The sequence below is a fragment of the Pavona decussata genome, unplaced genomic scaffold (genome assembly GCF_977016875.1).
Source record: "Pavona decussata unplaced genomic scaffold, jaPavDecu1.1 SCAFFOLD_199, whole genome shotgun sequence".
Classification (NCBI taxonomy): domain Eukaryota; kingdom Metazoa; phylum Cnidaria; class Anthozoa; order Scleractinia; family Agariciidae; genus Pavona; species Pavona decussata.
The window spans coordinates 403,277-428,573 of NW_028145607.1; the positions used below are offsets into that span (position 1 = coordinate 403,277).

Here is a 25,297-nt window from a genome sequence, read left to right on the forward strand (position 1 = left end):
CCTTTTTTTTTTACCAGCGGCCAGCAGATGTCAGAGTCACATGACTTTAGGAGGCGCGGTCCCACGGCTGGAGCAACAGGCGGTCATTTTGAAGAAAGAGGTACCAGTTACTGGTTTGTAACCGTTTTCTCGGCAAACGAACTCGCTCTGATCGTATGCAAAAATAGCCTATATGGTAACGGATGAAAATATAGACTATTTTTGCTAACGATAACAAAGGTCAAGGCTTTATCGTGCTCGAAGATGACTGTGAGACGATCATTTGTGGTAAGCGGAGCGATCAAAGGACGTGGTGATTTCAAGGTCAGTAACATATCGATATGCTTCTTCCTTTCTTGGCTGGTTACATTTCATGACGTTTCCATTTATTACAGAGTATTATCACCTTCTTAACATACGTTACATACATCTTATTTCGTGAAATCTCGAAGTGAATTAGGAACAGAGGCCATTTCATTTGTTTAACTTCAGTCGATTGCGGCAAGTCTTGTATCGATTGGTTAAAAATTAATGGGCTTGGAAGCCACATCAGCCAACTTTTCATCGGATTTTCGACAAAATGTACTTTTTTTTCTGTAGTACGTTAACTTCATTTTAGAGGAGGCTCGATTGCAACTCAATCGAGCCCTTTTCTGGCGCATGTTTCTCATTTTGATCTCAAAAGTAATTTCTGGGCTAAAATGCAGTAAAATCCCATAGTGCTCATAACACAGAAGTGACCTTTGAGACTGCATGGCTTTCAAACAAGATACTACTATGCACAATGTAATCTGATCACAGAAGACTGAAACAAAAGGTGGCAAACATGAGGCTTAGTTTGCATGTACTGTTGGTTTTTAAGTCGAGCCTGTATTACACCGCACTGCACTGTCACCCTCTGGCGGTCAATTGTCAAAATCCAAAATTTCTTTCCTTTATAACTGTAACATTTTGACCTTTCTTAAATGGTCACCTCTTTTAAGCGGTAGTGGTCATCCTTTACTAAATCCCAACAAGCTGTTTTTATACTGTGTTGACCTGTTTTAAACTGTCACTTAATAAAAGGAATCCACTCCAATATTGCAACAAATGGCATTCCAGGCAATTGAAGTTGTTGCAACCTACCTGAATGCTGGCTATAGGATCTTGGCATTAATGTTTTATTAAAGCATTTCTATACCGTGTTTTTATTTGTCAAAGCATTTTATTGCTGCAGTTTTTTTCTGAGCAACCAAGCGATTTGTACATGGGTGGGGGTGATGTGGGATGGTATAAGACAGCAAGACATGGCTGTACAGTGTAAATTTTGTGAGGGGATTCGGGTGGCCTGATTTTTACTGGGTCTTTTTGGACTCATACAATATGATTCCCAGAAGTAATAATTATTGTTTATGTTTCATGTTCAGTCTAAAGCAGTTGGTTGAGATTTAGGTGACTTATGCCTATTGCTCTAGGTTTCACTGACTGTAATGCTGGCAAAATTAAGTGCCTGTGCTTGACACTGATTTGCAGGTGATTTCGTGCCATCAATAGTGTTATAATATGCACTTTTTACATACAGTCTGTAAAGTCTGGTAAACTGCTAAACCCACTACATGTAGATGCAAAATGCAACCTGATAAAACTCAGCCTCACAGATTGTGTATTGCTTTGTATATCATTCTTTGTACATGGAAATTTGCGGTCACATGTACATGACATGTACATGTGACCGCAAATTTCCATGTACAAAGAATGATATACAAAGCAATACACAATCTGTGAGGCTGGGTTTTATCAGGTTGCATTTTGCATCTCCATGTAGTGGGTTTAGCAGTTTACCAGACTTTACAGACTGTATGTGAAATGTTCATATTATAACACTGTTGATGGCACGAAATCACCTGTACTTAATCTGACTAACAATAAAATTGTTTGTAATTATTTTTACAGATTACCATCTTCATGTATTCCCATGTTGGGAACACCATTCTTGATCAGGTACAATACATGCAAGCTATATTTCAGTGTAAATGAAATCATGTTGTGGTTTTTGTTTGAAATACATGTACACTGTATATTAAAGCAGTTTAATTCTAATAGTTTAATTGTTCCAGCTCAGTCAACATTAGGTTTTTGTTTAATTTCCTGCCCATTTGAGTTTCCTGGACTCGCGGGCCAGTTTTTCAAATTAAGTAATGTTCAAGGTCCATTGCTGAACTGCGGAAATTTTTGAAAGTATGAACACACTGTAGTGTATTTTGTTTTTCCTGGCGCAGTCATTTACAGAAAGTTAGAAACCCATTGCATATTTTGTGGTATGCAACCGAAAAAATCCTGGTGTTCCTCGCAGCCTAAAAATTTTTCCCGCCAAAAGATTGATTGAAGAGCCTATGACACCTCAAAATTTTCATTCAGAAAAAATTACTGCCAACACTAACTAAAACATGGAAGAGGAATACCCCAGTTTTGACCTTAATTTTGAATTCCTGGAACCAGACGTGAAACAGGAAAGTTACAGTGCAGATCAGAAATACATGTACACTGTAAGCGAACCAAAATATGCGCCTAAAATGCATGTAATGCCCGTATGCATATATAGGCATACGCGTATTGACATGTCGTTAAATGAGTGGCATGGGATAAATTACTGTAGTTATGCAGTGCTTTCTCGTGGTACATGTAAATCAAGTCACTCATAGGATAGTTCACGGTATTATACCACTCGAAAGCATTGCATAACCAGCATGTAATAATGGGAACTGACTTACAGTACATGTACAGTGTTACATGTACATATTAATCACTAAAATGATATACATGTAGCAGTTCTTGAACTGACTGCAGTGTGCACTGTACATGTACTGTAGGTGTGAATGCTCTATTACAGTATACCAATCTTCATCAATTCATCCAAAAATAATTTCTATTTGGTAAGCCTGAGTGAACGGGTATTGTTGCCCGCTTCTGTTCATTTACCCGGTCTCCCCATGAAAGCTGCATCTGAGTAATAACCACAGAAATTCTGTAATGTCATGATGTAATTTCTACATATACCAGGATCTGGGTGGTTAATCTGATTGGTTGAAGAAAATTTCCTAAAGGAACTTGCCCATGGCTTTTGTTGTGGTGTGTCGAACTGCTAGAAAAATATAATAACTATATAGATAAGAATATTATTTTGAATTGTCCTCCAATCTACAGTGCACTAAGTGAAAGGTTTTTTACCATTTTAAGGTGTGTCAATGTTTGAGATTGAAAAAAGCCTGCAGGGAACTTGCCAGCAATATTTCTTATAGTTCTTCTAGCTTGTCAACCAAATTGCTATTTTCCAACAATGCAGTGTACAAATAAAAAAATTAAGATTCTGTTTCTTCCTGTTTTCTTGTTTGTGGAGATGATACTAATTGTCTTGTTGGTGTTGAACTATGCCGTAAACACCATGCCAAGAGCAAATTATCTTTATTCAAAAATAAAGACTGACTCATTGAACTGACAGAAAGCTTTAATTCAGTAAACAAGAGGGTATTTTACTGATTCCAATCTTTGGAGTTTAATTGTTTTAGCAGCCATTTAGTGGCAAGGCTCAACATACATTTGTAAAGATGTGGTTGATTTTCTTTCGGTGATCTTGAAAACTGACATGATGGTTATAATTATTGATTCTGTGGTGCCTGATCTGCCATACTGGCCTTTTTAATTTTCTGCTCTTGTGGAGCAACTGCTGCAACGTCTGTAATTGATCTTTCCTTGAGACACACTACATGCATAAATCATTTTCTTGAAACTATAAAAAACATAGCCTGTGAACAGGTTCCCAAGTGGGGTATAGGGCAAAGACAAAAATGGTGCTTGGAGAGGGAGTAATAAAGGAGGGGAGTGAGCTTCTGGACATTCTTGTCATGCCATGGAAACAAAGCAGCTGAATTCTACTGGAAGTTGATGGTCAAAGGCTCTCAAATCATACTTTCTGTAAACTTGGAGCTTAACAAGGTTAATGGTTTTGAAACCTCTCTTTAGCCATTGGCAGTCAGTAGTTTTACTTTATGTCTCATTTCTTTGCCAATTACTACAAAATTCCAGAGCTTTGAACTGTTTTGATACCATTCAAAAGAATGGGAGCTATTCTCTGCTACGCTGTAGGCATATGATACTGAAGAAGGGCTATAACGTTTTGACTGCTTGCACGTCGAAAAAAAGGTTTCACGTGTAGCTTTTCTCTGCTAGGCATGTAATATTGATAAAGGGCTTTAAGGTTTTGACTGCTTGTGTGTCAAAAAATGGTGCACCTGTAGCTACATGTACATGTACATGTTTTCTCTGCTAGGCATGTACTATTAATAAGGACTTTAGTGGTTTGTCTGCTTGCTAGTTTTGCTTTGAATAGTGTCCTTTAATGGTTTTCAATTTAGTGCTGAAAACCTGAGAGTGTATTATTACTGTGACCATTCACAACAGACATAGACAGCATTTGGTTTGGCTTCCCATTGACAGTGATGTGAACTTTGCCACCAAATCATAGAGCACAGCTGGTGTAAAGCAAAACCAAGGCAAACATGAAATTGCTTTGGACACTCAATTGAAAACTGCTGAAAAAATATTGCCTGTATTCATATGTCACTTGTCACTAGGACCAAAGAGCACAACCTGTGGGTGCATCAAGCCAAAAACAAACTCTGAACCCTCCACAGTCCATACATGTATAAAGTAAATGTAATCCCAGAAGTTAAACTCTCTTGTTTATTATAAATTTATTTAGCTTTGTCCAATATGGACAGGGATACCGCAACAGCTAAGGCCAATTACTGCGGACCCAGGATATACGGAATATACGTACAAAGACCAGACCACAACACCGGGAACTACGTCCCCTACTCTTTGCGAACAGTGAGTGGGTTCTTTAACGTCCCACAGAGTTATTTACAAACAAGGTTTGTGAGACGGGGCCTACGGTTTATCGTCCTTATCCGATTATTACCTTATTACCTTATTATTACTAGATACTCCATGGTACAGGTACATGAACGAGGCAAATGGAAGTTGAAGTGAAAAGGCAGGTGAAAAAGAGCACCACAAGCAGATAAGTCAATGCTGTATAATGTAATGTTAAAGGGACACAGTCACCTTTGTGACCACGCTGACCTGGACACTAGTTTTGTCAGTTTGAAAAGCGTCTACCTCAACCGCCTGCGTCGACTAAAATAACAAGAGAAATCAATCAAAAACATTGGAGAGCAAATCACCATGATATACATGTATATTTGGAAAATCGCATTTTCTCAACCTGACGAAAGGTTTGTGCGGAGAGAATCTTTGTAAATGATTCGAACTTCGCGTCATGACTGCATGGTTTGGAGCTCTGACGAAGACAAGCTTCGGTACACAGTCAATTATCTCCTCGACAAGGACAACCTGTAGTAGAGCCTTGTTTTCTACGGGTCAAGGAAGCGTTCTTGCAATGACATGGGTTTGGTTCCTAAATTTAGATAGTGGAGAAGCTGTCAAAACAAAATTATAAAAGCAAAATATATGATTGAAAGCAGAAATAAAGCTTACCGGTCGTTTTGCTACAAAGTAGTTTTGTTACACTGCAGTTCAGTTGATTCGCTACATTTTAAAATTGACATATTCTGTAATATTTGAACTCAACTTAGCGAGGGCGTGCGATGAAGCGTGATATGGAAATCAGCTAAGAAATGGTATCTTAAATGCGCATGTGCACCAGGTGACTGTGTCCCTTTAATAACTGTATTTAGGATAGTTCCTAAAAGGTGATTACATTTGGCAGTTTCACATCTGATCTATAATATCAGAGACTGATCGTGAAGTAATTCTAATTTATTGGTCACGACCAACACAAGTTGAACAGTTAAATGAACTAATTTGTGCTGGACAAACTCCATGCTTTTGATAAAATTATATTATTTTAGAATCTACAGCTGCTGAAAGAAAACAAATTCAAATTTGCCATCAAACCAAATGTAGAATTGTTTATCATTGTTACCCATAAACCTGTTAGTATACCAGAGTTTTCCAGGCTTTCTCAACATTGCATTAAAGCCTGGAAATCCTGGTTCTTGCAGGGTCAAATCTGGTTAAACTCTGGTAACCCTGGTTATTTCTAAAACGTGGGTTAACCAGGTTTTTGCAGGACCAGGGTTACCAGACTTACCTAGAAAACCAGGGTTAACCAGGCTTTTTTCACATAGGGTTCAAGCCTGGTAAGACTGGTTCTTGAAAACTCAAGAGCCTGGTTAAACCCTGGTAACCCTGGTTATTTATGAAACCCAGGTTGCCGGACTAACCAGGGTTACCAGGGTTAGCCCGGTTGACCAAGACGTCTGGGAGCCTGGGGCGCTTTCCATTCAGTCAAAATTTCCGAGATTTCCGGTCAGAAATCCAATGGAACGGGAAAAGTTCCGGAAAGAATTTCCGAAAATTTAGGACTACCTTTTGAGCTTACCTTTCTTTCCGAAATTTCCGGAATTACCGAATTTTCTGTGTTCCATTCGCGATGAGTGTCGGATTTAGTCTCCCCGGTCAAGCGCGAACGTCACGCAAGCCGAAAGAGCCGCAAACAAAATGGCTACGGAAGTGTATCAATGTTCTGCTTGTAGTTTTTTGTCTGAGATTTTCAACGTTTTCTTAAACCACAATGTCACTTACCTACGACAGTCAATCCAGGTCACGCGTGAACAGTATTTCCAAGAATGAAATGAACATTTGAATTTCTCTTTGTAATGTCCGACGTGTGAAAGGAATGTTGAACATTTCTCTGGAAATCGTTCCGAAAAAGACACATTAACTGAAAAAAAGATTCAAAATACTTGGGAAACAATTGTTATTCTTCAAATATTCACTTTTGCAATGTAAAGAAAAATTCATAGCTTTATATCGTCAATAAGCTTGGGTTATTTATACGGGAACTCTGAAATCTCGTTGGCGATTTTCAAAACTGACATGTAAATTTCTAAACTCCGTTCAAATTTCAAAAATATCGTTCACGCGTGACCTGGGTTGACTGTAAGCCTCCTCACGTGATTCTCAAGTTCAGGGACCCGTTCCATTTGACCAGCAAAAATTCCGAAATCTTAAACCAGTTTTTTTTGTTGAATGGAAAGCGCCCCTGGTTATACCCTGGTAACCCTGGTTATTTGCAAGACCAGGGTTACCAGACTTACCTGGTATACCAGGGTTAACCAGACTTTTTGCACATAGGGTTCAAGCCTGGTAAGTCTGGTTCACGAACCAGGATACCCCGGTTTTTTTTACCAGGCTTTTGTTGCCAGGGATTAAGGCCTTTTCCTTAGAGACATCAAGTCCCAGGGAAATTTGTGTTACCTTTCGAAAACACAGTAACTGAGGATTGGCCAAAATTTAAACTGTCCGCTGAGAAGTGGCAAAGTTTATTTTTTTAGCTGATAGGTATGAAACGTTCATCAAATGTTACCTGTTTGAGATGCATGACCTTTGTTTGAGTACTAGTATGGCCATTGTAGATTTTTATTGGGAACAACTACCCAGTTACAGTGTAGTTAATACCTGGGGAATAAGAGGCTAACGATGATGGCTTGTAGCACCTCAGTTTTGTCTAGAGGTCTTGTGATCGTTAGATGATGATATCCAGTGCTCGTAAAGTCTCAGAAGAGATTGGAATCACTTGAAAGTTATTTGGAAATGTTCGGATGCTACCCGGCGCTGTCCGATCAACTAATGACAAATGGCTTAACAGAATGCCGTCTTTGCACATATATCGCTTGTTTCAAAGAAGAGATAGTATCCATCCGTAAAGATAAAAAAGAGAAATTGTATTTGCCGTATTTAGAGTCAGGCACGCGAAATGCGAACAGACTTGAGGTTGCTTACTTCAGTTTTCTGGTGTGAAAGAAGGCCTTGAATCAAACTTGAGAAGAACGCTAGGAGGAGTTGTTTTGCAATTTTTTTAGCACAATAATTACAATTGAGATACTTTTGAGTCAGAAATAAAATTTGTCATGTTCAAAAAGTGTAAAATAGTCTTAAGTGGGGGCCTGGGAACTCCACCTTTTAGAGTTGTCTGGTTCTAAATCTGGCCGTACTACCCTACTTTAAGATCTCACGATTTGGAAAGTGGGCAAAAATACGTATTTGCAGGTAACAACACGAACCTCTGTCAGGTAGAAATTTGGCAAATGACAAATTTTGAAATTTTGCCTTAGTTGAAACTTTCTAAAATATAGCAAATATTTGAATGTAGGTTGTACGGCTAGATTAGCGAGAAAAATGGGTTTCGCAATCTACGGTAGGAAAGCCATTGCACATGCTTGTTTCAGGGAAAATCCGGGTTGCAGCGTGCATGCGCGCTCCAACTGGTGAGCGCATGCTACCTTCGTGTTCAGGGATTTTCCGCAGCTCCGCAAAGGCTTCAAGGCTGTTAAGGACCAGCAACCATTAGAAAGCACGTTTTATCAGTTTTCAAACCCAAACATAATTTAGCTACTTAGCACACCTCTGGAACCTACTCGAAATACAGGGAAAACAGTTTTTCCCAGAGCCGCCATTTTGTTGTTTTGCTTGCGTGGTCGCAAGCTCGCATTGTTTCGCATGCGTGTGATGCTTTGGTGTTGGGAGAGCGCGCATATTACGCTCGCGTAGTACAACACCTGTAGTAAGCCAACAAAAAGGATCCTAGTCAACCACGGCTTTGATGTTGTTTTACGGTCTAAATTTGTCATCAACGTGCGTAAAAGATTAACAGTAGAAGTTGCATTATTATGGTATTTGTGTTCTCAACCCTCGATACATGACACGATGCAAATATTTATGGAATATTTAACAATTATTCCATGAGCACGCGTTGGATATGATATGGTAAATAGCCAACGAGGCGCGAAGCGCCGAGTTGGCTATAACTAATCTCATATCCAACAAGCGCGAATGGAATAATTATTTTATTAAATTCTCCGTGTTTGGACATTGCTGTTGAAGTTTACTGAATTTTTATATTTTAAAAATTTAAACGACCGGATGTTGAGGCAACCTCCGACCAAAGCGCGCGAAACCTAATGATCACATGACATGCGCAGTGCTTTGCAAACGGAGTTAAATGAAAAATCGAAAGCGAAGAAAATCGGACACAGTCGGACATCTAAAATTCAAGAAACGTTTAAATGTACGAATTATAACCTTTCTGAGACTAGCATTCAAGTGCATTTGAAGTTCCAGCTCATCGAGAAGCGTAATAGTTGTGCACATTTAAGCAAATGTTCTGCTGTGTGGTGCCGAGCAAAGGAAGAGATCAGGGCAAGGACAGCTTTTTTCATGCTGAACTGAATTCCTTGTGGACGATTTAAAACACTTCAGGCAAGTCCAAGTGTACGAGGTACAACCTCACTGAGACAAGAATTCAACGCAAGTTTTTAAACTTCAAGCTTATTTGACAAGCGTAAGAGCTGTGCACATTAGTGCAAATGTTTTGCTGAGTGTTGCCGAGCGACGGAAACGAACATTATGGCCGCCGCTCGTACGGATTTCATAGATGAAACATCTGAAGTCCTCGTAAATTCGTAAAAACATAAAGGCAGGCATGAAGCTCTTCCTTAGAAATTTCTTCGATTGGCTTTAACCTCTTACCGCCAGGATTTGCAAGCCATCCTGAAATTTTTGAAGGTAACTGGTTGTTATTGTTGTTGTTATGTGATCTAAAAAATCGTAAAATCTTGCAATTTTGAAGATTTTAAAGGAAACTTCAGAGATACGTACCATTAAATAGTGTCATACCGAACTTTGTGGCCTTTATTGTTGTTATATTGAAATGGCATTGTTTGGTATTTCTTTCTTTTCCTTTTTTTTTTCCCTACATTTTTCCGAAGAAACTTTTGCTTCCCGCCTAAATTTAGCTTAGCGACACCTGGCGCTTTCGTTTTCCATATAAGGTCAAACTACGGTATATGAGCTGATAACCGAGATTTAGTGAACCAATCAGAACGCTAGAAATGCAATATCCGAGGCTGAGAATTTAATAATTTATATTATTCAATATCTGTATGAATATCGAATACTTAAAACCATGTTTTACTATGTATCCTAATTTTTCATGGCCATAGACCACAAGAAGAAATGGCATCAAGGGGTTCGCCCAAATACAACGTTCGGTTGAATAAATCGCATGACCGAATTCGTACAGGATAAGACAATAACATTTTACATCCCTTTACACAACAAGCCATGGCACCATCAAATAATCCCTTTCTTTTTTTTTTTTAAATAAAACCTTTATTTGGGGTGTCTTGAAAGTCTGGAACACGGAACAGTTCCCCATAGTCTCTCCTGGCGACTGACCACTGGCCAAAGAGCCGAGGATTCTAAGTACGAGATTGGCAAGTGACAAGAACGAAAGCTCTATGCTTGATGTTAGGGCACGTCCCAGAGCTACCGAGAGAGGAGCAACATTTCGGAATACTTCAATGATCAAATTAAAGTTCTTCATTGAGAGAAGCTGGATTAAGTCGGGGAGGAGCGCAAAAAGCAACCCGAATTACGGTATGACAAACATGGATTCGCTTTTAGAGGAAATGTGTGGTCCAATGATTGATTCGTACATGAAGGAGATCGGAAAAGCCATATGTTCGAGGCTAAGCAGATCAAAAGACACCAGCTTAGCCAAACCAGTTATTCCTTTCGTCCCTTGGCCTGTGTTCCGCCATGTGCGTACTCTGGCTAGGGGATACTCGGGAGACACAACAGCCTTAGATCGGCATTCCCCTCCCCATTAGATTTTCATGCAGACAAAGGGTTATAATTTATGCAAATTCAAATGACAAACGAACAATAAGGATATTGGCCTGGAACAACGTCAGGCGAATATATCTACATAAATTATTATTACGGATGCCATTTTAGAGACTAACTACATCACATGACCAGAACAGCGTCGCGGAGGAAAGTTGCCTAGCAATGGGCCATCGTGTCTACACACGGGTATCCAAGAAGATGTTCCAATGATGAATTAATCCATCAAATAAAACCACTGGTAAATTAAAATTGTGTTGATGGTGAATTAAGTCCAGAACGTGTTGTATAAGGCAAGATACAGTAGAATTTCATTCCACCGTGTAAAAATTAAACAAATAAATAAAAAAAAAACAAAAAAAAAAAAAGCTTGATATAAAAGAGAGAACGGTAGATTTCCCTGTCTAGGAGTGCAAAGCATAATGGGTGACAATGTAAAATCTTGTCAATATCTTGTCGCATGGTAACAGCAATCCACTTGATAAGATTACTGTTATACCAGATTGTAAGCTCATACATCTTAGAAAAAATCACCAAGTTTGGTGGTGTTTGCTTTCGTTTTTAAACGTCACGAGCTGATTCTAGATCAGTCTCTCCACCCTCTCTTTCCTGGCTGAATTGGTTAAAAGATGACTTACAAAAAGGCACTTACCAATTAGAAGGAGGATCACTGAAGCATTTGCTCCAACCACCAGTAACTCGAACATGATTTTATCCACGGAATGATCCACAGATGTAGAGATGTTTTCGCTGGGAATTTTACTCACGGCTCCTATTCCCAAGTTGATGAAAGTGACCGCTAAAGATGTCAGCATTAGCCTGTTTTCAAACGGATCTACCACTGGTTTTTTGACGGCAAAGGCAACTCCGTAGATACCTGAAATGATGGAAGCAATTCCTGCATAGGACCTGCTCTCACTGCCGATTAGGATTAAACCAGATGTCAGGATAACCTTGCGCACTGTATCAACAAGTTCCCAGTACCATGCAGAAGGCCTGTAATTTTCAAACAGGAATCGTAATCCCGTAAGCAATTCAGCCCTTTTTGCTTCATTGTCGTCGTCGCAACTTTCACCTTCGTCGTCATTTCGGAGAGTTTGCAGCGCCCTTCGTTGACTCAAGAAGAGAGTGAGGAATGAAGCTGCTGGCAGGAAAAGCACGTAACCAACGGCAACGTATCCGACGATAACTAAACGATTGTATCTTGAACCATTACAGTTTATGCCAAAGTCCGCCTTTAAATAACTGGTACAATCATCCTTTTCATCATCACTGCAAAGCGTGCGACAAGCGAGAGGCAGTACGGCAGCTGTTTTCAAACACGTGCTGAGGTAGGTAACATACAGGATGAAAAAAGCGTTTCTGTAGATCAACTCTTTCGTCTGAGATATTTTCAGGGCTTTCTGTTGGTCATCCAAGGTGGAACGCAATCTGAGGTATAACTTTCGGATTCCGTAAACACAGATCGACAGGATGATAACTAAAGCGTTTAGCGTGAGTATGGAAAAAAGATCTCCAAATGCATCAATTTTCAATTCTGGAAAGAGACAGTGAACAGGTGCAATCTGGAACACGTTTAATTGCAAAGCCTGGGAATATGTTCCTATGAGGGCAAGAGAGTCGGGCCATTCAATGTATGCAAATGCTTCAAGCAGTCCAAACGTTACTTGGTAAAAACCAATAACGATTTTGAGCCGCCCAAGAACAATGTCCACTGAAGAACGCCCAACATTCTTTTTGCTTTTCTTTTTGCTTGACCATACCAGGATAGCGATTATTATGATAATGACTGCAGCTGAGATAGAAAGCTGCCCGATCATCCATTTTTTTGTTGGGCACAGTTCGCAGCTTTTAAATTGCTTGTAGTAGCCATCACTGCATACTTCACACAACGGACCTTTGTATCCAGTGCTGCAGTTAGAATCTATACCTCCAGTACAAGATTCTTGGCGAGGACATCTATGAGGTTTCGGTAGAGCGTGTGGGTACTTAGTTAACGACCGATTGGGTAGCGAGCCATTCACGTGTGCATTAACTTCAGCGGTAACATCAAGGATATTGCTTGTGAATTCTCTATAGAGATGTTTGTGTGTCTCATTTTCCCAGTTCCACCAGAAACCAGACTTTAAAGTTGCGAAGTCACCAGCGCATTCTAAACCATCACCAGTACATGGTTTGCATTCCCCAAACAGATCTGTCCGATGAAACGACTGCAGGCATTTGCAAGCTCGAAATCCAGCAAAAGAGCTAGAATCAGTTCCTGTTTACGAAAAATAAAGTATAGTTTTTAATCTCCTTATCTATGCATGTATAGCTTTTCGCCTCTGTGTCTGTTAGTGATTTTGAGGTCGCTCATAACGGTTTGCAGCTTTACTCTTCAGTTATAATTAATTTTGATCGATAAGTACTGTATTCTTTATCAGTAAATGGTGCAAAAATAGTCAATTGTTCGACTTAATAGCTAACCTTAGCAAAAATACAGCCGTTAAAAACATCAATTGTTTTAGCTTAGGTTAGCATAACACAGAAACGGGCTGTGTGATTCCAACGTTTTACTATGGAATTCTAACCAGCATGCCAATAAGCACCTTCTTGCAAATTCACTAAAAAAAAGATGTTATAGGAGGGGTTTAGGAGCCACCTTGAATTTTCAAAAATGTGAGGTGAATTATTTAGCGCAGTATAAATTAATATTTCATAACTAGTGTACTCATATGCACTGCCGGGACTGAAAGCCTGCCAGATGGGATTAATCAAAGTAAATTTTCCTTGTTGTTTTCAGTTGTCATTTTAGTAACAGTTGCTCATGTTTGCAAATCGTTTCAATCTTTTCCCGTAAGGAAAATTGTCTTTTAATATTAGAATATACAGTGTGGCGTTTGTTTAGAGAAAGAACGAAAGAAAAGGAGGCACCAACGTTTGAGCATCTTGGCCAGGGATAAGTAAACTCTGCAGCGAGACGTTTGATTTTTTCATCGATGCATCTGGACAAGTGAAAGAAGGGACAACGCCCCAAAACCTTTCAAGGGTTAAAATCATAAACTGGGTTAGGTTACTACATGCCTTGTGTTACGCTGTAGATTTTAACTCCTTTAAACACTTTGGACATTTTTGCAAGATAATGGTATTACCTTGTGGACAGGCTCTGCAATCGCTGGCGCTCTTCCCAGGCGCATCGTTCTCAGTCACAAAAGTTCCATTAGGGCATCGTACACAACTGTCACTGACAAAGGCTTCAGTGTCCGAATAATGACCTCCTAAAATGTTAAACAAAAAAACATTCAAAACATAAAAGCCTTAACCATGCTTTCTAGGGTAAGCAGGGAAATGGCGGGAGCGTCACACAAGTGGTACGCGATAAACAAGCAGCTCACCATAGCTATTGAGCTTCCATGACATTTTCGTATAGCCAAACAAAGCAATTCAAAGGACTCTGTTACTCCGCAAAATGTAATAACAACGCAAAATTTAATAAGAATCGTCGCAAAATGTAATGACATCGGCGCAAACTGTATTAAAGAATTCAACGCAAACTGTGAGAACTTTTTAACACAAAATGAAAACTTTTCTGACGCGTAATGTAATAACACAAAATGTAGTAACTCACGAATGACGTGAGTGGTATTTTGAAATCAGTATCATGATTCAGTGTACGTTCACCTATGCATAAATTTAACAGGTGTACAGGTTTTATTCTCAACTCTTAAAAGTTTCAGATGGGGGGGACTGGTGTTTTCTTACCGTATCTACTTATTCTGTTGCTTAAAAATGTGACTTTTTTGGTGCTACGCTAATTCAAAAGAAGAGGTCTAACATTTTGCGTTGAATAAATTATTGCATTTTGCGTTAATATTGCATATTGCATGGACTCTCGACATGGTCACAATTTCTATTGTATTCCATACACGTTGGTGTGGCACTCGAAAAATAGGCGCTGCCCTCCAAAAAGCGCCTCACCCCTCAATAAAATCGTGGGCACTTATTCGAAGCACATGAATATTAACTCTAGGGTGGGAGATTACGAAGGGGGTACTACAGTCAAACCTCTTAACAACAGACACTGCGGGAACATGAATTAGTGTCCGTATTATAGAGTTGTCCGTTTTAGAGAAGTAGACTTTATTTGAATTTTGGTCTCTCAGGGACCAAGTTAACTGTCCGTAATAGAGAGATGTCCGCATCAAAAGGTGTCCGTAAAGAGAGGTTTCGCTTTGCCGGATTCCGATCTACAGAGTTTTTAAACTGAGTATCTTTATTCCTTTTATGCATTTACGTATCCAATAGTGACTGTTTTAAAGAAGCGTATCACCAAAAAGTCACATTTTTAAGCGCCACAATTAGTAGATACTGTTAGAAAACATCAGTCCCCCCGATCTAAAACTTTTAAGAGTGGAGAATAAAACCTGTACACCTGTTATTCAATTTATGCATAGGTGAATGTACACTGAATCATGATACTGATTTCGAAATACTGTACACGTTATTCGTGAGTTATTACATTTTGCGTTATTACATTATGCGTCAGAAAAGTTCTTACATTTTGCGTTGAATATCTCATTACAGTTTGCGTCGATGTCTTTACATTTTACGGCGATTCTTATTACATTTTGCGGCGATTCTTATTACATTTTGCGTTAGTATTTCATTTTGCAGCGTAACAGACTCTTTTCTTTTCCTTATAATTTGACTTTAATGCATTGAGAAGTAAATTCGCTTCAATGTGTAAGGAAAAATAACGATTGCACGCGTTAAGTTTGGTCATATAAAGATAACATGCTGGAGTCAAGAATGTGATCGCTGAGGCACACTAAATAAATTAAAGGGCCAGTATCATGGGAGATATCATGATTTTGGGCAAAGATTCACTAAATTTAAACTTCGAACACTGTGTTACAGTTAATTTCTAAATTGCTAATTAAAAAAAATATATTTGACAGAAAGGTTGAACCAAAATATACTAGTACAACCGATTTTTAGTGTGTTACAACAGAATAAAATTGAAAACATTGGCCTGACGTTTTCAAACTTGAACCCATTTTTATTTTGGTCATCTGCCAGCTGATAGTTTCTTGCCATTCTGCTGTCAATGGAATAGCGTCTCTTTGATTTTCAGTGTGTTGCTAAAAATAGCGTGATACTGTCCCTTTAAGATGAAAATTTTCCAGGACAGTAGTCATTATTTTGCAGATTCAATTTCAAAAAAATTTGAGCATCACTAGAAGAAGCTTTTATTAACGTTGTGATAGAACTGTACATTTTAAAACATCTTTTTTGGTTTAAAAAAATACACCCATCCAATGAATCATATTTAACACATTGCAAGGTATGTCTTTAGTAAAGAACAGGAAACCCTAATCCTTTGTAGTTTTATATCAGGTTGTCAGTGTACTAAGTATGAATGTGACGGTCCAAACGGCACAATGCTTTCCATTTTCTGTGTTTGGCGGGAAACTATGATGCCCTATTGAGCATGATTCTATGATCAAATCATCTCTGTAAATAATCCACTATTTTGTTTTTATCAAGTGCGGACATGAAAATTCTAACTTCCTTTCTGGAAGTGTTCGTGCTGTCTCGGTTTCTTATTCCATCCAAAAATACAAACGAATTTTTCCTTCCTTTTTCTAGAGATAAGTGAAAATGCCTTTTTGGGGTAAATGAGAGTATTTAGAAAGTGCAGTAAACACCCCCTTTCCTGAAAATAAAACCATTTTCTTGGGATGGTAGGGCTTACAGTAAAGTTACAACTGGCTATCTCACACTTGTATGTCTGGAACAAAAAAATGTTTCCCTTGCTTGCTGGAGATAGCGGAAGTCCACTCTATTGTCAATTTTTACTCTGTAGGCAATTTTTATCGGTTACTTGTAGAATCCATGTCATGACCTAAATCGGTCACGTTCTCCTATCTGATTGGTCCATCCAAATGGCCCTCTCTAAGTATCAAATTTTGAAGGCTAAGCTTTAAAGATATAAATCTTAACAATTCTTTGAATGTAGTTTCCTGGATCGCTTTGAATTTGACAAAAACATTTCACTCCGTCAAGGTTAGTTTTTATGAACATTTATCTTTTGTGTTCTGAAATTGTGATAAAGTGGACTTCAACTCTATTTATTTATTTATTTATTTTTATTCTGAGTAGGTAGGTCGAATTGTGCCAAGGAAATGACCTTGAAAATTCATGCTGTTTAACAGAGTTGTTTGTATGTTGTTGTTGTTGTTGTTTTAATTTTCATCACTTTTCCTAATCCATGCCCATGTCTTCCGAGCTAAGTGAAAATGTTTTAAACCATACGTAGTGAGACAATGTGTAACATTCCTGACACCCCTTCCAAAATGCCACCTTGTCTAGATCAGTATCCTATGATCAGGTTGTTCTGCAGAGCGCCTTCATTGCACATGCCATAACCCGGACACATAGTATTCAAGGGAGTGGGCAAACACCTAATGTCCGAATGCTCATGAACAACCAGCGAAAGATGCTGCATTTAACTAGTCAAAACAGAAGTGTATATCGAACTAATGAGTGAATGAATGAATGAATGAATGAGTGAATGAATGAATGATTCATGAATCAACATTTTTGTTTTAAAATTAATCAATTGTTTTAAGACGAAAAATAGCGATAAGAAAATCCGATGTTTAGATGCGTCTGTATCCGTCGTTAGCAATAAATATGCAAAGTAAACGTAATATATATGATGACAAAAAGTCGCCATAACGTCAATTTCCTTATCGCTAATTTTTATCATAAAATGATTCTCAAAATCTTCAGTTAAAATAAATCAGTTGTTTGCCAGCTTTAATGCAGTTGTCATCATTTATGATGAGGTCCTCTCAGGAAACAACTTTGTTTAAAGACTTAACCGTGATTTTAAAAAGATCTTCTATACAAGATAGACACTTGAAGAGACTCACCTGCTGGGCACTTCAGGCAGGTAAGGAGACCCAGTTTCAAAAACGTGCCGGATGGGCATGGAAGGAGTCTGTATTCTCCAAGTAATGTATTTCCAAACCCAGCAGCCACAAAAGACTGTTTTATGCTCTTCTTAGCTGTTACATCCGACACTTGAGAAAGGTTGATGTCTTCTGATTCGCCTTCCCCCAGTCCACTTCAAACAAATCGCAACAAAAGGAAACAATTAATAGAATATTTAGCTAAAATCGATGAAACTAAGAATTGCTTAATAATTTATTCAGAAAATAATTAGTTTAACACTTACAGCTGAATTTTGCACCGCGCTGTGCCATTTACATGGGTGAATTTCATGGTACCTATTGTCCCATTTTTCACAGTTCTGCAAATGATACAAACATAACTATCTGCTTTACATTGAATCATGAAATTTAACTGAAAAAAACATTGCGTCAAATGTTTTTTAATCTCGAAAGAAAAACCTTGTCTCAATTTATTCTTACATTTTAAGCAATCTTTGCCCGAGCTTATTTATCTTATTTTTTGGCGTATAGAATATCAAGGCTATGACAATAGTACCCGAGAGAAAGATGGTATGTCAAAAGATGTTTCCTTTGAGGAGTTCAATGAGGTTAATCAAAACAGAAATATTCCTTTTTCTGGAAAGAATAATACGTGCCATAATTTAGTTGGCATTGCGAAAGGAAAATAAGTGAAAACTGACCTGTCATAGCAAATTGTTCCCAGATAAATTTATTAGAATGTTATAAAAGTTCAAATATTCCTCTGGACAACACGGTGTCAAACTAAAGTATCTATTAATAAAGATTATCACTATTTACTATTTGAAAAAAAAAAGAAAAAAAAAGAAAAAAATACCATTTAAACACGGAGCAGGATTTTTGATACTCACATTCCAGTGATCAGTTTAGATGCTCCATCGAGAGATGTCGCCTTCACGGATTCCAACTCTGTCCTTATCATGTATCTAACAACAAAAAAACGATATTGCGCTGTTTGCTGGTGACTCCCTTTTTATAAAATGCTAATTAATATCTTTCACAAGAGCAACGGAATGATGACAGACATTATTCAAGGTACTTTGAATCTTTGTATTGATAACTGATCTTGGACAATTTTCTATTAACAGATAAATAAATTTATCAGAAACCTTATTTTTGACACCTAATAATCCGTGCCCTTCAATGGATTCTTTAGAAAACGAGGCAGAGTTATTATTTCTAACTTGTGTTTGTAAACAACAGTAGACAATTTGAGGGAGTAAGTAAGGGTAACTCTCTCGGAAAAATAATACGACGCGGAATGTTTACACAACTAGCAAGACGCTTAAGTTTACTACTAGCCAGTCAAGCGGCGACGGAATCCCTTTTGGGAAAATTAGAATTACTGGCAAACATTTGAAATGTGGGTTTTCGTTTTTTCCTTTTCCCTTAACTTTGTGTACCTTAAAAAAAGTGAATCCAAACTCGTTCTGTTGGTCTTCGGAAAATGCTATCTTCCCTTATTCATCAATTTAAATTGAATGACATTCTGTTTTCATTTCAAGACTAAAACAATTAATTTTCCATATCTCAAAGGTCTGTTGGAATCAAAAACACATCTTTTTTATCACAGTTTGAGCCGAACGAATTTCTGGAGCAATTAAGGCTTTCTACTGTCGAAAAGGGCCGCTGGGTGCCCCGGACAAGTAGGATTAGTGGACGGGAGGGGAAATTTACTAATTACGGATTGCTTCATTTTCTTTGGACCATGAGCAGAGATTAGTGAGAAGCATGCATATATACAGTTAATACAGGCAACCCAAGGTGAGTATGTAAACGTAAGGCTTGCCATGTTTAATGAAAGACCAGGTGATAAAGAATGACGTAATGCATATATCATGACATCTCCCCTGTAACGAGTGTGAAGAGTAATAAACATGCAATCTAAATGTCAACATTGTCCACGGTTCATTGTCCAAGATCTTATGTCAAAGGCCACCAGACACTAAATGTTTTCAGCTGATAATGACAACTCGGCCTAGCAACGTGTTAATGATTAACAGTCCTTAATCAACTAGCAATATACAAAATCATTTAGTCTGGGTGGTCGGACAGTTCGGTCAGATCTAGTTCGAATAATATCAGGGGTCTTGATGATGTCACTGCCTGGTCTCTTGGTGATCCCTCTGTCACTTATTGGACTCGTGATGGTGCCGTTGTTTACTTCCGGGGTCTTGATGATGTTTCTCCTGTTTTGCCTGTCTAGAGTTCCATTGCTGGTCACCATTACTGAATGGGGGCTGTGAGCAAGTTTTGTAACTGTAGCAGGCTTAAAGCCATTCTTTGTTTTCATTCGAACAGTGTTTTCTGTTGAGCAAGGAGCTGGACTTGGCATACTATTGGAATTCTTGCATCAAGTAACTGTATAGTAGTTGGAAGTTTGGTTTTCAGCCCTCTGTTAAGGAGAACTTGAGCTAGAGAGTAACTCAGGCCAGTTTTCGGAGTGTTTTTGAATTTGAGGAAAGCAATATATGCATCAGTACCATCTTCATAAGCTTTATTTAGCACAGATTTGGTTGTTCCAATGTTTTGTTCTACTTTTCCATTAGCTTGTGGGTGCTTGGGACTTGTAGTTTGAAATGAATTCGTCGGGTATTCCATAGCGTGCAAAGGTGGATTTAAATTGGGTGATTACTTCCGAACTCATAGTGCTGTCACGCATCAAGCCAATCTCTACTTACTTTGAATAATAATCTACAGTCGGAAGACAGTCCTTGCCTCCAAGGGTAAATAAATCACAGGCGATCTGGGACTTCATGCTAGATCAGTGGCTCTTTGACATTGTTCTTCCTGTGGTTGAGGCATGACTTGCAATTTACAATCACATCTGATATCTTTGCCTAATGTTTGGCCAGTACAGGATGTCGCCGGATCTTTGCATGCTGTTCTCAATTCCTAGGTGGCTTTCGTGAATTATTTTAAGCATTTCAAGTCTCCGTTGTTCTGGAACAATCATCTTGCGACTTTTAAGAGAATTCCATCACGTTCATCGATTTCTTCCTTGATACTCCAGTATGGTTTTGCATCAGCGGACACTTTACTCTCATGTCCAGGTCATCCTTGTATGGTCAGCCCTGCAGCAGTCTGGAGAGTTGAATCTGCTGCTGTTGCTTCTTAAAACTCTTTCAATTTTTTTTCTCTGAAATTAGCAGGTTGGCTACAAGGAGATGGACTTGCATTTCAGTTTCAGCTTCAGGTATCCCTTGATTGGTGTAAGAGGTCTCCAGGTGTGCTCTGGATAGGGCATCAGCAATGAACATTTGTTTTCCTGGGACGTACTTCACCTTTAGGTGGTATTGCTGCAACCGAATCAGTAAACGTTGAACTCTGGGTGGTGCTTAAGCAATCGATTTGCCGAAGATTGCTTCTGGTGGCTTGTGATCAGATTCTACTTCTATTTCTTTTCCATATAGGTACTGGTGAAAGGGTTCACATCCAAATACTATTGCGAGTGTTTTTTTTTTCGATTTGTGCATAGTCTTTCTGACAATCAGTCAGGAATTTCGCTTCATTTGCTACAGGATAATTATCCTGAGGTAGTACAGCTCCAAGTCCTGATTGGAATACATCTACTGAGTGCTTTACAGGCTTGTTCACATCACAGTAGCGCAGTACTGGCTTGAAGTAAGGACATTCTTAATTTCATTAAGAGCTTTTTCTTGCTGTTCCTCCCAGTGCCATTTTACGTCTTGCTTAAGTAGGACTCTAAGCGGCTCAGTTAAGGTGCTCTTATTCTGGATGAACTAGCTTAGGTAGGTTAGCATGCCTAGCAGGCGCTCTACACCCTCCTTGTTTTGCGGTGATGGCAAGTTGAGGATTGCCTCACTCTTCGATTCATGAGGTTTGATTCCATCTTTGGTAATCTTGTCGCCAATTTACACAACTTCGGGAATCTGGATTTCGCACTTCTGTTTCTTTATCTTAACACCTTTCTTTCAGGCTCTCAATAACATTAGTGAGTGCTTTGTCATGGCTCTCTTCATCTTTTCCACATAAAGAAAGATCATCAAAGATCACTTCTACTCCATCAATTCTTTCTAAGGGAAACTACATTTTCTTCTGGAATACTTCAGTTGAGGCCAAATGGTAGACGATTAAACTTGCAATGTCCAAATGGTGTGTTGAACGTTGTGAGAAGAGAACTAGGGTGGTCTAGTTTTGCGTGCCATAAGCCATTCTTGGCATCTATTTTGCTGAAAACCTTTTCACAAGTTACCTTGCTGATTCTTTCAGTGGATGTTGGGAGTTGGAAATGCCCTCTTTTTACTGCTTAGTTCAGGTGTTTTGGGTCAAGGCAGATTCTCAGATTTGTATCTGGCTTTTCCACTATCACAATAGAGTAAGGCATTACAGACTTGACCACTGGGTTCACTTTAATATGATGTTCCCCTTCAAGCTCTCTAAGGCCTTCAAACAGGTCGTTAAATACAATGAGGACAGAACTCTCAGCATTGACATCAGTTGTGTCAACAGTTCTGATGAACTTAATAACGCTCAGTCCTTGACATGCTCATAAACCAAGTAGGGAAGGGAGGGGGTGACCCTCAGCTTCAGCAACAAAGAAATGAGGTCAATCTGTCTGTCTTTGTACTTACAAATCATCCTTGCCACTTCTACCACTGGTATCCCGGTTTGCTTTGTCTTCAGTTGCGGCGTTCCTTTGAGCGAGTTGAATGCATCTGATGAGATTACTTTGCTTGTTCTCTGGTATCCAATTGAAATTCTATCAGGTTGTTCTTCACTTGAAGAGATGCTTTCCATTCTTTTTCATGGTCATCTTCCTGGACATGGCCGATAAATAAATCGTCCTATTGCTCTTCTGCGACAACAAGATGAGCGGCTTGATCACTATCCACAAAACGAATGTTATTTAAAAGACACTGAGATGCAATATCGTTTCAACACTTGAATTTTTGACAGATTTTTTTCCAAAAGTTGGGCTTTTCCTCGTTGCATGAACTGTTCCACATCTTTCACATCTGTTTGGTGGTTCACTTTTCGTATTCTTTTGGCGATCCCTTTGCTTTTTCTCTTTTGGTGGAGATTTACTATCTGGTGTGCCATTCTTGTTTACATAATCGGGACTCTTGGATTCTTCGATTATCGATTCCTTTTGGCGATTTGAAAATTCCGACGCTCTTCACATATCAATGGCTTTCAAAAGACTTAAGTCGGTTTCTTGTAATGACTTTTCTTTCAAGGTGTTGAAGGATAGTCCACAGACGATTCTGTCGCGAATTAAGCTCTCACACAGCTCTCTAAATTTGCACATGCTTGCTTTGGCACGCGCTTCAGTTACTTACTGATCGATGCTCTCGATCTGTTCCTGAACACAAGTGAAGAATTTGTGGCGTTCAAATGCGAGGTTCCACCTCTGATTACAATTGTCCTCAAATTTCTGGAATAAGACGTCGAGCTTTCACTCCCCAGGTGGTAACGAGAATGTGCTGTAAATCTCTGGTGCTTCTTTTCCGATCAGATGAAGAAATAAGGCGAATTGCTGCTTTTCGGGTTTTCTCATTGAACCTGAAGCTTCCATGTACAGTTGAGGTCGCACTTAAGGCAGTCATCTGCAACATTTTCCTGTATATTTAGTGCTAAGGGCGGCTTGAATAAATTCATTTTGGGCGAGATTTTCGTGCTTCAAACTGTTTTTGAACTATCCCACTTCTGACACCATACCATTGAGTTTTTAATGAAAGACCACATGACAAGGTTGTCTTTGTGTCTTATGGGCGATTTGGAAGGAACTTGTTGCTGTTTAAATCCGGCAGTTTCGTTTCGTTTTTTCTTTAAATACCGAAAACATGAGCAATGCTGGTGACTCACTTCCTTCTCGTCTCAGAAATTGCTCTCACATCAAAATTCTCATCCACTTCCTCGACAAGCGCCGTAACTTAACCATAACATTCACCTTTCATGTTGATCACACTGGGATCTTACATAACGAGAATTGGAAGAAAACTCAGTTGCTGGTGATTTTCGCCAACGTTCGGCCTGTTTAACGGAAACCGCCGTGGGAGGCTGCACGAGTTCAAATTACATTAGGTTCTCTTATTGGTCAATTTAAACCGACCCTCACGCGCCAACAACGAAAATTGTACAAGAGAAAAGAGCTTTCTTTCTTTCACAAGTAATCACGCGCCCAGAACTATTGGGAACATGTTTTCATTGTGGACAATGTTAACAGAATTAACGACGTTTCAACATATTCCAACATATACTCACATAGAAAGAGCTTGGTTTGGCACAACGAATGCCCGAGATCCAACGGCCTTTATAGGATTATCTGACAGCAATCTGCCGAAAGAAATAAATTTGTTTCACAAGTGCGCATCTAGCTTAAATACCGAACAAGAGGCTCCCAAGTGCCCGGAACACTTTGAGAATAACACTTAAGTGAGATCTATGATTGAGATTTGCTAGAAACTCAATAGGGCTAATTTTATCATATACGTTTTTTTTCATATTGGTATAAACAATTTTTAATGCACGGTACAAAAATTTACAGCATTTTATATTTATGCTATTAACCGTAGTTTACAAACCTTAACACACTTTCATAGTTTCTAAGTTGCAAGCTATGCCTTGTCTTTTTTAGCTTTTGTCAGTAAATGATTGCATTTGCACACATTGACAACATTAACAAAAACAAATAACAACAACAACTTAGAAAACAAAACAAAACAAAAAACACGTTAAAAAATGCATATTAAAAGAAATATTAAAAGGTATATTTGAAGGTAGTAAAAGTGTGAGAAAACTGTCAAAAAAGAGTTACGTAGGCTACGTTGTCTAGGCCGTTGTAGAAACCCACATACAATCATTACATTTAATAATGTTTGCGATTGTTCCGTTTTATTGGCTGAACAGCATTGGAAAGTCTTTCAAAAGGCTATAGCATAGGAGCAGCGTATTAGAACATGTGATGTAAGGAGTGAATATCAGTTAAGCATTGACCGCATGCATTGTTGCCACAAATATTGGGTCTTAACAGATTTACTTGACTTGTAAGAATGTTGTGGATAATGTTATATTGGAACATCGTTATTGCAATGTCATTTTTGATCTGGAGAGGTAATTCGTACACTTTATGAATAGTTTCGTGAGAAAAACCACATCTTAAGGTTACCCTGTGCCTTCAGAGGTGTCTTCAGAGGTGTCTCGCGTCGAAGCGATGTAGCGCGTCCGGTTTAAACTGTAGATACCTGAACCCTGATATCAAATTAAAGCTTATAGAGGTGGCTATCCACCTAAACCAAGAATTTTGAAATAAAATGAATTGACAAATTTTTAGCGCTGTTTTCTCGAATAAATTTTTTTCACTTGAAGGAGCCACTTCAAAGAGCTAAAACTCAAAAGAAATTTGTTCGTTTGCCTTCAAATTTGGATAGTAGCTAGTTTAACATAAAAATAATAAAAAGTGTCTGCGAATTTTTTCTTTCGAAATATTTTTTCTCCGAGAGCGATTTTTGTACGATTACTCCACATTTTTTTCATCCTATTTCGAAAATGCTCTATAACTTTTCACTGCAATTGAATATGGCAAAACGCAGACACGTTTTTTAGTGCTTTGGGTCCAGAAACTGAGG

General features: G+C 38.7%; 2 protein-coding genes and 1 long non-coding RNA gene across 3 annotated transcripts in view; 2 read left to right on the top strand and 1 right to left on the bottom strand.

Moving 5' to 3' along the window:
* The window catches only part of LOC146461337 (ras-like protein 1), a 193,430-nt gene that overhangs the window by 34,740 nt on the left and 133,393 nt on the right, over positions 1–25,297 (top strand). The window lies entirely within an intron of this gene.
* The window catches only part of LOC146461338 (uncharacterized), a 49,212-nt gene that overhangs the window by 6,726 nt on the left and 17,189 nt on the right, over positions 1–25,297 (bottom strand). The window contains exons 5-10 of the mRNA XM_085086979.1: positions 23,934–24,005; positions 18,557–18,631; positions 17,951–18,025; positions 17,646–17,839; positions 13,860–13,985; positions 11,381–12,988 (exon numbers count right to left, since the gene is read on the bottom strand). Of these exons, the coding sequence (XP_084943105.1) occupies positions 11,381–12,988; positions 13,860–13,985; positions 17,646–17,839; positions 17,951–18,025; positions 18,557–18,627 (2,074 nt within the window). The 5' untranslated portion in view covers positions 18,628–18,631; positions 23,934–24,005. The remainder of the gene's footprint in view (positions 1–11,380; positions 12,989–13,859; positions 13,986–17,645; positions 17,840–17,950; positions 18,026–18,556; positions 18,632–23,933; positions 24,006–25,297) is intronic.
* On the top strand, positions 25–5,584 carry LOC146461341 (uncharacterized). The gene is made up of 3 exons (XR_014857435.1): positions 25–303; positions 1,912–1,959; positions 4,959–5,584. It is a non-coding gene; the product is annotated as an uncharacterized LOC146461341 (long non-coding RNA).